General features: G+C 38.8%; 2 protein-coding genes across 2 annotated transcripts; one reads left to right on the top strand and one right to left on the bottom strand.

Moving 5' to 3' along the window:
* The first annotated feature begins 696 nt into the window (after positions 1-696).
* On the top strand, positions 697-3,318 carry LOC149025281 (nicotianamine aminotransferase 1-like). Its single transcript, XM_089145507.1, has 7 exons — positions 697-1,197; positions 1,361-1,703; positions 1,795-2,013; positions 2,142-2,201; positions 2,367-2,522; positions 2,613-2,706; positions 3,011-3,318. Exons 1-7 carry the CDS (start codon positions 929-931, stop codon positions 3,127-3,129), a joined length of 1,260 nt encoding a protein of 419 aa, XP_089001633.1. The 5' UTR covers positions 697-928; the 3' UTR covers positions 3,130-3,318.
* Positions 3,319-4,382: 1,064 nt separating this feature from the next.
* On the bottom strand, positions 4,383-12,197 carry LOC149025282 (putative metallophosphoesterase At3g03305). Its single transcript, XM_089145506.1, has 4 exons — positions 11,619-12,197; positions 10,378-10,619; positions 7,920-9,527; positions 4,383-4,689 (listed from the first exon to the last, which is right to left on the bottom strand). Exons 1-4 carry the CDS (start codon positions 11,920-11,922, stop codon positions 4,573-4,575), a joined length of 2,271 nt encoding a protein of 756 aa, XP_089001632.1. The 5' UTR covers positions 11,923-12,197; the 3' UTR covers positions 4,383-4,572.
* Positions 12,198-12,617: the final 420 nt, after the last annotated feature.

Raw genomic sequence — 12,617 nt, forward strand, 5'->3', positions numbered from 1 at the left:
TATTAGAAACCACTTGGGTGGTGATACAAAGAGCACCAAAAAAGGATGTCCAACTATACTACATTTGGTGTAATTATATAGTTCTTTAGGTTGTAAGTGTGGTTTTTCCTTTTCATAAAGTTAGCTCTTACAAAAAAAAAAAAAAAAAAGGTGTGATTATATAGTGGGAGAAATCCTCATCACAGGCAAAGAAACCAACTACTCAATTATCTCCCACTATTTTCCCTATTTTGACGATGATGATACCAATAACATCAAAATTAGAAATTTATAACTTAAAACAGAATGCTGTTAAAAACTAACTTCTTAGCTTTTCAGATAATATAGGGCTATATTACAATGAGACTATGTCTCGTACTGGATGTAGTCACCATATAATTTTTATAAAATTTTATCTATACCATAAAAAAAATCTTAATTAAATCATAAAAAAATATTAATTAATTTATAAGTCTGGTAACTCAACTATCAATAAAATTTTGCTAAGATTCTGATCTGCAACACATTTGATACGTAGCACTTGTCTCACATTTTGTCCTTATTATTGTTATTATTTTTCGGTAAAAGAACTCAGACAAACTTGGCTAAGACATGTAATCCCACACGACACCTGCTGCCGTGCTGCATGAAACCACTTTTGTTCCATTGTTCTCCCTTTACAGATATTTACTTTGCTGTATTTGATGATTTTTTTCAAGAATCTTTTTCCACTAGAAGGTAATTTAGCCGGGACAGAATCGCAGATACCCAATCGCGTTGCGTTGAATACTTGAATATTTGTTTTTCCTATGGGCGGTATTTGGTGATTTGTTGTTGGATCCCTCCCCTCTCGTCTCTCTCTTTCCTTTTTTATTTTTCTTCACTCCTGAAAATCCTATTTACAACAACCGGCCTGTGTTTCATTGAGAAAGTAGGTAGAGCGGAGGAGATGGAGAATAAGTCGAAGCTATGGCGTTTCAAGGGAACGAAGGATGAGAACTCTGTTTCGGAGACCAGCATCAGAAGCGTGCTTGGCAAGCTCCATGGAGCTACTGATCCAACCAGTACAAGGCCCCCACTCTTCCTCGGCCATGGCGATCCTTCTGCTTTTCCTTGCTTTCGCACCACTCCTGTAGCTGAAGACTCCATATTCGATGCTGTTCGCTCTGCAAAGTTCAACGGTTATTCTCCCTCCAATGGTGTTTTACCCGCTAGAAGGTGAGAAACCCACTTCATTTCCAGCTCATAAGAGACCTACTGAGTGTTCTTCCCTTCTCCCGCTGTATTACTTGAGAGCCCAAGGTCGTGAAATTCCTATCCTCCTACTTCCCCTGTTTTTCCTTTTTCTAAATGATGATTGTTTTATTATTGTGTGGAATAGGGCAATAGCTGAATACTTATCAAGAAATCTCCCATACAAGTTATCACCCGATGATGTAAATCTCACCAGTGGTTGCTTGCAAGCGATCGAAGTGGTTCTCACGGCCCTGTCTGAGCAACCCGGTGCCAATATCTTGTTTCCAAGACCAGGCTTCCCTGCCTATGAAGCTCATGCCACTGCCAAACATCTCGAATTCCGACATTTCGATCTTCTCCCTGAAAAGGGTTGGGAGATCGATCTTGATTCTGTCGAAGCTCTTGCTGATGAGAACACTGTTGCCATGGTTATCATCAACCCTGGAAATCCCTGTGGAACTGTTTACTCTCACCAACACTTGCAGGAGGTCAAAACACAGTAGAACCATCTTCCTCTATCTGGGTTTCGAGAGTATATGTATTTTTGTCACTAACATCTAATTTTATGTTGTATCATAGACAGCTGAGACTGCAAGGAGGCTTGGGATAATGGTTATTGCAGATGAAGTTTATGAACGTATCACTTTTGGGAGTAACCCTTTTGTGGCCATGGGCACTTTTGGATCGATTGTTCCTGTCATTACACTTGGGTCCATTTCCAAGACATGGGTGGTACCTGGATGGAGATTGGGTTGGCTTGTCATAACTGACCCCAATGGTGTCCTTCAAGAAACGAAGGTTCTGAGTCTCTCTCTGCAATATGTTGTTGAAATGGATGATTTGAGTTTTAGTATTGTGTATAGGAGCAGATTATTCATGATGTTCATTTTCAAGAGACTAACTGAACTTTTAAATTTTGTTCTTAGATTCTCAACAGCATTCGTGGCTGTTTCAACATCAGTTCCGACCCTGCAACTTTCATTCAGGTTTTCCACTTTTCTTGATTTGAGGTTCATATGTGCATAGCTGAAAACAACTTAGCCATATATTGCATAGACGTAAACCTATTTGCTTCATTTAACTTGACGAGGATGCCATCTACTTCCTCATCATCATCACTGTGATACCTAACAACTTGTTAAACATAACAGGGGGCAATTCCTAAAATCATTGAGGATACACCAGAGGATTTCTATGAGAATATCCTCAATATATTAAAGCACACTTCAGAAATTTGCTATGAGAGGTTAAAGGAGATTGATTTCCTTACTTGTCCACATAAACCAGAGGGATCCATGTTTGTGATGGTAAGAACACAGAACAAGTCGGGGCTTTCTTTGCTTGATTAATGGTTGGTGTAAAATGCTCCTTGCTTGACACCTATATTCTTAACGCAGGTAAAGTTAAATCTATCACTCCTAGAAGGTATTTTTGATGATATTGACTTTTGCTACAAGTTGGCCAAAGAAGAAAATGTGGTTTTTCTACCAGGTGAGGAAATCAGCAACTATTTGTTCTTAGGAACTTTCATAAAGTTTCCCTCCCCCCTAAGAAAACACTGTTGGCTTGCACATACATTGCATTTGAAGGGTCTGCATTCTTGACTTACAAAATCTACAAGAAAAACAGTATGGACAACCATTAGTTCCTGTAAAGGAAGTTGTTAGATTTGAAAAGGATTATGATTGCGTTCAAGTTCCTTCTTTTAGGTGATTGGTGGTAAAGTTTTAAAAATATCAGTAGTGATTTTTTTCTCCCTTCCCTACTGATCACTGTCGAATTCTGTTTGCTGCAGGCGTTACAGTGGGTTTGAAAAATTGGCTCCGCATAACTTTTGCTATTGACCCATCTTCTCTTGAAGATGCCCTAGAGAGGGTAAAATCCTTTTACCAAAGGCATGCCAAGAAACAGTAATGAATCTTGTTTGTTCCTCAATCTCATGGTGATGGTCAACTCAACATGCTGTTGACAATGCCATGCTCCCGGCTTATTGCTGTTGTTGTTTGTTTACTTATTATCCAATAATCAACAGAAAATGTTGTCATTTGGTCAAACACTTTATATTCATCTCAATAAAAGTTTATGTATTAAGATTTCAATAAACTAATGCTTGGACTGGTCATAAACATATGGCTGCAACCAATGCAAACAAGATTGATGTAGCTCATACCCATTAAATTCTATTACCCCTATGTTATCCATCTAGAAGTAAGGGTTTCATACCTTACAAGAAAAAGGAGAAAAGAAGGGCAATAAATCGTATTTGGATGCATTCTTGAAATAAATTGTGCTCATAATCGCATTCGGGAAGAAATCTGATTGGCTTTCATTTTATCATTTTAGAAAGCATTCAGTATTTTCACAAATTCTCTCCACACGGCCAACTTAAATTTCCCATTTCTTCAATCGATAGAAATTAGACAGTCTCAAATCAGCTACACTTACCAAAAGGTAAATGTATGCCTGAGAACCCAACCACATTTTCACTTATTAGTGCGTGCAGATGATCCAAGTTCTGAATTTATGGGATCTTAGAGACTTTACAACACGGTTTACACCCATCCCCCAAGTATTTGGACTTACCTTAGCCAACCGTGAAGGGAAAGGCATGGCCATTAACCAACCTTTACCATTCTGCTGCCACTTCTAATCCAAATTCTGACTTCCAAACTTGTACATTTACAACAAAGATCTAATTCAATCTAAAAGCTTGGCGAAGCAGGGTGTTTGACATTTTTTTAACCTATTGATCCTTGAGTAATTCAGATCCTCTACCCTCAGTACTTCCAGACCTCCAAAAATCTCTTCTGACAGCCAACCTGACCTAGACCACCTGGGCCTATCTATGTGTGAGAAGAAAATTTTAGGGGGACAGGAGTACTGGGGGTAGAGGATCTGGACTCATCATTGAGATGGCCATACTAGTTTTAAAATCAAATTAGTATCCACAGCTTACTTGTATGACAAAATGATATCCCGAGAAGCCAAGACCGCTCTCCTATCATGCCTCTTAACAATGCAAATGCTGCTCAATGCCTACATTGTTCTACCCTGTTTTAGAAGCGATCAACCTACAGGTAAATTTCAAAGCTATTCAAGCCAAAGAAAGGATAAATCCTACATAAAAAAAAACTGTTGGTAATTCCATCAGGATGCTTATTTAATGAAACAATTAATCCCTCAATAAATAACGATGACATCACTTGTTTCGTTCTTCTGGATTATGCATCCGTATGTTTTATCTCCATTGTCATGACAGTACATCCCAAAACTTCCAAGTCTATGTTTCAGATCAAAGCACATTAACTCATTTTAGGAATCATCATGAATGAGGACACTTGCTTCTAAAGGTGCAATTCAAATCCCCCTCGTTTTGTAAACGGCATAAGCCAATAAGAGAGGAATTGGCAGACAATATCCAGGGAAATGAAGAAATGAGTTCATTTCATATGCTACCCCCAGAGCTCTACAAAGCTGTACAAAAGAGAAAAACCCAGTAAAAGTGAAAATTATGTCCAAGAAATTGTAGTGGATATTATGAGAAAATAAAAATAAACCATGTTTAAAAGGAGAGGATCATAATGAGAGAAATGGTCCAGTTCTGATTTATGATAGTCAACAAAGAGGGAACTTCAAGAGGAAGGTTAATTGAAATAACAATTGATGTGGAAAATTAGTAAGTTGATGTGTGCAGAGTACATAATGCAGTACTGCAGAGAAGGAAAGATCAATAGTTCAATGGACCTATAAAGTAGCCCTTACAAATAACAAATAAACCCAACTCCTTCACTGCTTTTGTGTAGTCTAAAGAAACAAAGACAAAAGTGATAAACAAACGCATATGCAAGAAGGTTGATGGTGTACGAAGAACATGACAATGTTGTTTCATCTCACTGTTCACATGAACAGTGTCACAGCTTCAAATTTTACCCTGGTGATAATGTTACTAGGAGATTTTGTGGGGCCCCACACCAGATCATGAGTAAACTTTTCTACAAGATTTGATTTTGTCTATCCATGGGGATATTGGAGATTAATTAGTTTCTACTTTTATTAGGTTACTAGTTTCTAAAACATAGGTTTTTCTACCTAAATGCTGCATCAATTTATTTCTCAGAGTCTATCCTCGAAGTTAAGTTTCTATTTTCGTGTACTCGGCGACCAAAAACTAAAGCTCTGTAAATGTTTGCTATAGGCTGTAAAAGCCTCCATACAATTTATGGAGTTGAATGACATTGCTTTTGAGCCGTTTTCTTTGTCAAACTTGAGTGACAATAAAGGCTGAGAAACCAGGGTGGGGAGGGCCAAAACCTCTAGGGCTGAAGAAGCTTCACTAAGAGAGTCTAATCCACCTATCCATTTACTTTCTATCTCGACTTACTTCTTCTTCTAATTGAATTAAGCTTGCACTCATAGTTGGGGATCACTGCAAGGTCCCATCAGAGGCTGTTCTTGATCATCTCCTTCTGTCAAACTACTGTGTTGCGGCTGCTGCTGTTTCTCCACTTGAATAGGGCTAGCTGTTGACTGACACTTGATTGTTTGCTTCATCACCAGCTCCACTGAAGTCCATCTTCCATCCCACACCCTGCTGGGTTTTGAAACACATCATTCAACCATCTATTCCCTTCATTAAATCCACCCTCTCCACCCATCAATGAGCAGATTTACTCTATAAACCTAGACCATCTATTTCCATTCCATCTTCATATCTTCCATTCAACCCATCAAAATTTCACTAATCTTTCTACATAGCCTCAGATCAATAGCCTTCCATTTGGTCCTATTTTGGTTGCATTTCCCACTGGGTACTTTGGCCTGCAGAACCATGGTTTTCAATTAGGAATATCTTTTGCTTGCATTCCAAAGTAGTTGAAATTTTAGTGCATGTTCTTCATCCCACAAATTAGACACATTCAGAATTTGGTGCCATTCTGCAGGCTGTTTTGGTTCCTATTCTCTAAGTTATGAATTTTGATTTTGTTGCTTTTCTGATGTGCAATTGCAACATGTTATCAATCCTACTGTGTAGTGGTTCTTTTTTTTTTTTTTTTTGGATGAATGAATAATTAAATAAACCGAAGAAAAGATACAACAAGAAACAACCTTCAAACAGGAGACTGGAAAGAGGAATTGGACCCAGGAAACAACAATAAGTTTGTTCCTTGGGGAGTTATCAACAAGTGGATGGGGAATAGAAGAAATCCTAGCAGAAACATCAACACAGATGGCCTTCCAAATCATGTCAATAGAACGGGATTTGGAGGTCCATCTTCTAAGATTGCGCTCCCACCATAGATGATGAACAACAATCCTTGCATAAGCAAGTTGTTCCATGTTGATGGTCTTCGATGAGAACGGAGGGGTTTTCCTATAGCTGAACCTATTCGACTCAGACAGTCTTTATTCCAGAACTCAAGCGGGAGACTAGGGAGATTTTCCACAGGGGAAGGGTACTGAAGTCAACCTTGTGGAGGGGCAACGAGGGAGTCCAAGGTTTGACAAACTCAGGAGATTTGCCGATGAACCATAGTGAGCCTTCAAGAGCACGAGACTTACAAGCCGGGGAAGCAAAATTGAAAAGGAAAGTTCCAAAGTCAAGGAGTTGAGTATCCATGATACGAGTAGCTTTCCACTGTTTGGCAAGGGAAGATTTGAGAATACTAATGGGTGAGACGGGGCCAATGAATTGGCCAAGGATGGCATGTTGCCATTGTAGTATTCCGGCGGCAGTAGAGGAAGCAGGGGCAATGAGCAAGGGGGTTAGAGTTCGCAGGGTTGGGGGGAAGAAAGATAGGTCTAATGTCGGAGCAGAAGAAACAGAGGGGGGGGGGAAGAAAGAGTTCCATGGTTTGGTGTTTGCAGTAGTAGGAAGTGGGGGAGATACAGGGGAGGGGGTAGACACAAGGTTGACAATGGTGGCTGGAGATGGAGGAAATTCAGAGGGGTTAGGAGAGGGAGAGTTTCGGGAGGTAGAGGGCGGTAATCTCAGAGGGCAAACCATAGGAGATTGGCGGGGAAGTCCTTACCGGCAGCTAATGAGGGTCATCGCTTTCTTTCAAACCATCCAGTCACTTGTTTTTCGGGGGAAGGTCAGTGTTGAAATTTAAGTTTCACTGTGTAGTGGTTCTTAGTTGAACCTCCTCCACATTAAAGCTAAGGGCCAGGTTGTTGCTCTGGAAGATGAGTCCAAACAATTGACTAGGTCAGCCCCTAAAACAAAATTCACGGGTTTTACCATGTCACATGATATTTTACAAAAGATGAGGAAAAGTAAATATCGTCAGAGATACAAATAGCAGCGGATTGCACAGTGAACATTACAAAATTATAGTTTATTGAATGTCCAAAAAAAATAAAATGTTAACAGCCATTTAGTATGTCATAGTAGGCTAGTTATAAGTATTTTGTTATTTATAATCAGTATAAGTATAATTGAGGATCTACTGAAGTGTTAGTATTAAAATATGCAATGGGTATATGACCTTTTCACAACTCTCACTAACAGGATACGCTCATCTGGCCAGTTTGAATCTGGAAGGAAGATATCTACATTCTAAGAGTCATTTTCACCTTCCTATAGATTTTTGATATGCATACCAAAGTCTAATAAGGGTGATAACATAATAAAGAATGAATAAAGAACCCAAACACAAAAGTTAAAAAGAAAAAGGTATAAGCAGAAGTGGTAATTGAATATTTACCTTCCAATGTTTCCAATAAATACTCAGGCAAAACAATATGAACAGTTTCCTGATGAAACGCTCACCACATAAAACCTTTGATCCTTTACTGACCAGGTAGCCAGTTGAAGATCTCTGACTCTTGCCTAGGTAGCCAGTTGAAGATCTCTGGCTCTTGTTAATGTAATCATCTTCTTTCTTCCCTGACAATGAAAAGAAGTAAATTCGATATACTGCTCTTTCAGCAACCAAAGCACACATAACGAAGACTGCGGGGAAGACTACAAAACAAAGGTGGGGTAAGACAACCACCATAACATCAGGATGTCCAATGTAAGCTCGTTCAGCCCTCTCATGGGGTACACTCACAGCCCAACCCTTTGTTGTTATGTATCCTCTACCCCCACCTTCAGTGAAAACTTGTCCACTACCCCAAGGGAAGAATATCAGGTAGAACAAGTAAATCAACATGCCAAACCACAACACAGGAACCCTGCAGAATTCTGTAAGAACCCATAATGCACCACCAATGAAGCTTTTCTTAACAATGAAATTGTTATATGTGTACTGCTTCCCAGAAAATATGAGAAGTGCTTTTGGAATAAGTAGGATGGAGAAGAGGAACAAAAGAATAGACCAAAGAATTGGGTAATACAAGCTAGCCCACTGACAGCCCATAACCAGAAACTCCATCCATGTCCAATTAAGCTTTGCAGTTAGGCCGTTAATTGAAAAAGGTCTTAATTCAGATAGTGTTGATCTTCCCAGGATGTCAGTTGCCTCTATTTGCAGCCAGAATCTATCAGGCAATGGATCGTCAAAGGCTCTCCAATTCAATGGGACAGTGTAGAGATCTCCCCTAGTGTAATTTTCTTGCTTTCTCATTGGTGTCTCCACGATCATATCAAGATGTCCAGGCCTCGAGTCATAGATTCTTGCCACAACTGATACAGTTGGCAGAACTGAGAATATCAAAGCTCTGACATTTTCATAAAAAGACGGATCACTAATACAACCATAATCATGGGGAGATGATGCCATTAGCATTAAGCGTGAATCTAGTGGAAATGTAGGTAATATTATAGTTTTCTTATCTCCCATCTTAAAGTCAATATCAACAAATGAAACATGACCTGAATCAATGGCCAAAACACGCATGGCCCTACTCTTCCTCCAGTCACCCATCTCCCATTCCCAGAACTCATTGAGCGAAGGAGATTCATCAGAACAACTTTGCTGACCTACAGTACTTCCTTTAGGTGCTTCATGGATATTCAGTTGGAAATATTTCTCCAACGATAAGAAACGATGACCTGACAAATGATGCCGCTTCAAATTCTTACCAAACTTTGTATGCAGGTGCCCACATAGGTAGGCTGATAATGCATGCTTGAAGAAAATATCTTTCAAACTCTTCCCAGTATCTGTCAATGCTGAGAATGAAAGTGGAAAATGTCCAAACAAGATCTTTGTTACCTGTTCTGCTGACTGAGAATTCCACTGTGAAAGTTCAACATCTATATCGGCTAGTAGTTCTTCTGTTGGATGGCCAAAAAGATTAGTTGGCCCACGTAAACCTATGGCCATTGTACTGTCAATCCCGACAAAAAGATGCTTCCGACCACCGCTCTGGATGTCACAGGACAAGGTGAGCTAAATAAACTATACAATTCTACAAATATTAAAGAACTAAAAATCTGAGGACATAAAGAGCCAAAACTCCAACTTGTTCATGGTTGACTAAACTCGTTAGATTGAAGAGTTACTTGAGCAAAGTTTTCAACGGACTTTCCAAACCACCATATAAGAGCCTTGGCCCCAAAGCCCAAATATCTGACACCTGGCACCTTAGATGTGACCCAGAATTCATGCAAAGGTAAACCTAAACTTTCCTCTTTACATGTTAAATTTAAGCTTAATTAGAGTTGGCCAGGTGGCAAAACAGTGTGTTAAATCCGGATCTACCAAGAAGATGTACTAATACATGGACTATAAAGAGGATGCATGCCTATACACAGGAATGTAGATGATTGACTATGAATTAAAATTTGACATCTGCCCAAACCTAATTCAGGACCAACCACAGTCTATTGAATGGTAACAACTGCTGCATTAGGCTCCTGCATTGGCACTAGGTAGATCAGCTAGAACCTTTTTCCTGTATGTACCAAATGTGAATAGAACAAACCAGTTTCAATAGTTTAAGAATTACAATTAGGGGACTGAACTTCGAGTAGTCCCAAAGCATTGCGGCAAATGGCAACTTCCAGTGCACTCATCTTCCCAAGATGGTATGCATAAAATTGGGTAACAACGTCACTTAACACAAATTCTTTGACCAAACAAAATTCATATTTTCCTATTTTTCTACTTGAATAGCAGCTAATCTTCAAAAAATGAATAGAAACTTTAATCTGCAAGGTTCTCAATATAAATGAACTACACAGAAATTCTGATACAAGTTAAGAGATCAACTCACCTGTACAGTGACACTGTTAACTCTGCTATTTCTTTGTAATTCTCCACTGATGCTATAGTTAGAAAAGAAATCAAATGAACCACCAACTACTGGCACACCAAAATTATCATGGTTTCCTCTCAAATCATAAAAGACATTCTTCTCAAGTCCACTTCTTTTAACTACTTTGTCCATAATTTTGTGGTATTCAATCCACTCCGCTTCATTTTGTTTCATTGTTAACAGATCTTCACTTTTGCCATCTGGTCAGAGAAATAGGAAGGGTAAAAATGAAGATTGAGCAATTGAATCTTGAAAAAACGGATATTCAGAACTTCATACCATGAATGAATACAAATAACAAGGAAATTTATGAATGTCAAGAATGAAGCATGCAGACATTTGCATGACAAGTATTTATTTCTATTCTGTGGTGGAAAAATGACTGTGAACCTTTGCTGTCCATTATTATCCCACCTAGTGCAGTAACCCAAGTTGCAAAAAGAAAATAAAGATTTAAGAGAAGTGCAAACCTAAGATGTTGGGTACAAGGAGACAAGTGAAGCCCAGGCTTTCAACGTTACACAAACCACTTGCATTAGCATTGTCTAAAATTTAAATATGCCAACCCAAGAGCTTTTGGTGATTGTTTCGGGGTGTCAATAATAAGCAATAGTTAAGTATTAGGAAATCTCTTATATCCTAAATAGGAAAGGTATACACAATCTATTAGCAAACCAGAGTCGGTACTCTGTCTTCTAACACAGGGAGAAACTATCCATCGTTTACCCAGAGGCACAATCTGACCTGAAAATTCAGTGAACCATCCTCAGTTATTGCAAAGAACCATATACCAGATTATCCTACTTTGCTGGGTTTCGGTCGTAGAGACTTAGTTATGCTGAGAATTTCAAAAGAAAAACTCTAGATCACTACCTAGTGATAGAAAACTCAAAGCCAAAATACTGAAAATTTACCGTAAGAAAACGCCAATTTCCCTTGTTATGAACAAAACCAGAAAGCATCTCATATGTCTTTAATCCAAACTATGACAATTTAAAAATGTTGCCATATAGGAAGAGAAGAAATACAGAACCCACAAATTTTCCATCCGTGAGTCGTGACTACAAGAACAAACAAATTGCCTAAATTGCCAAATCCAACAATCAGAAGCAAACATAGCTGCTTAATAAATAAATAAAATTGACCAAAATTAAGAGAGAGAGACTGAGAGAGAGAACGCTATGAACAGAGATAAATACCTGTGAGATCACCAGTGATGAGAACAAGCGATGGGTTTATCATAGCAAGAGCAGGTCCAACCAGCTTCTCAAAATCAAGAGCTCTGTCAGGATGCAAAACACTGAAATGGAGATCAGAGAGCTGAACCACCCATATTACGGAATCTGGGTCATCTTTCACATCTATGAATGCCCTTGAATTGAGTTTTCCTCCTCCAATGCTTTCATAAGTATGAACGGAATCACAGTTAATTACACAGGGAACCGAGAAGCAGAGGAGCAGGAGCAGGAGAAACCCCATTTTCGACTTCCCACTGTACCTCATCGACTATTCATGTTTTTTTGGTAAAATCGACTATTCATGTTTAATCGTCTCTTAAAATCGACGTAGAAGGCTTTATGCTAAGAGTTTTTTTTTCTTCCCCGAGTTTTGTTAAAATCTTCAGCTATGCATAAATGTCTGCCTAGATCACCATAGCGTAGCGTAGGCCAAGCCCTACTACACTGCCAATTTCCTAATAGTCTGATTAAATTCGCTGCAGTACATATCTCTCTATTTTGCATAGCAGTGCGCCACAGGCACATCGATCAACCACAAATTTTAGGTGAGGAAACCCTTGAGTGAAACCCATTTAACCTATACCTAATTTTGCAAACCCAAGAACCCTAGATTGGACTTGGAGTAGGACACAACATGTCATTGGGAGAGGATAATGATGAAAAGGTCAATGTTAACGTCTTTGGTGGTGGATTTTTATCCTGTCAAATTCTATAGAAATGGATAATCCATATCCTTATGATGAACGTGATTAAAATTAGATCTTCGGGTTTGGGGTTAGATTTGGAAGAGATTTTTTTTTTTAATCTCAACTCTTAAATCTAACTTTAAACACATGTCATTTATCTATAAGGAAATGAATGGTCCATTTTTATGTCAGAATTAGACAAGATAAAAACTAAACACCACTACTGATTGAATCTTCTGTGTTTGTTGACACCAAAAGAGTTCTCATCATCCAA

This window comes from Hakea prostrata, chromosome 2 (genome assembly GCF_041222555.1).
Source record: "Hakea prostrata isolate BN-2017 chromosome 2, UWA_Hpros_2, whole genome shotgun sequence".
Classification (NCBI taxonomy): Eukaryota; Viridiplantae; Streptophyta; class Magnoliopsida; order Proteales; family Proteaceae; genus Hakea; species Hakea prostrata.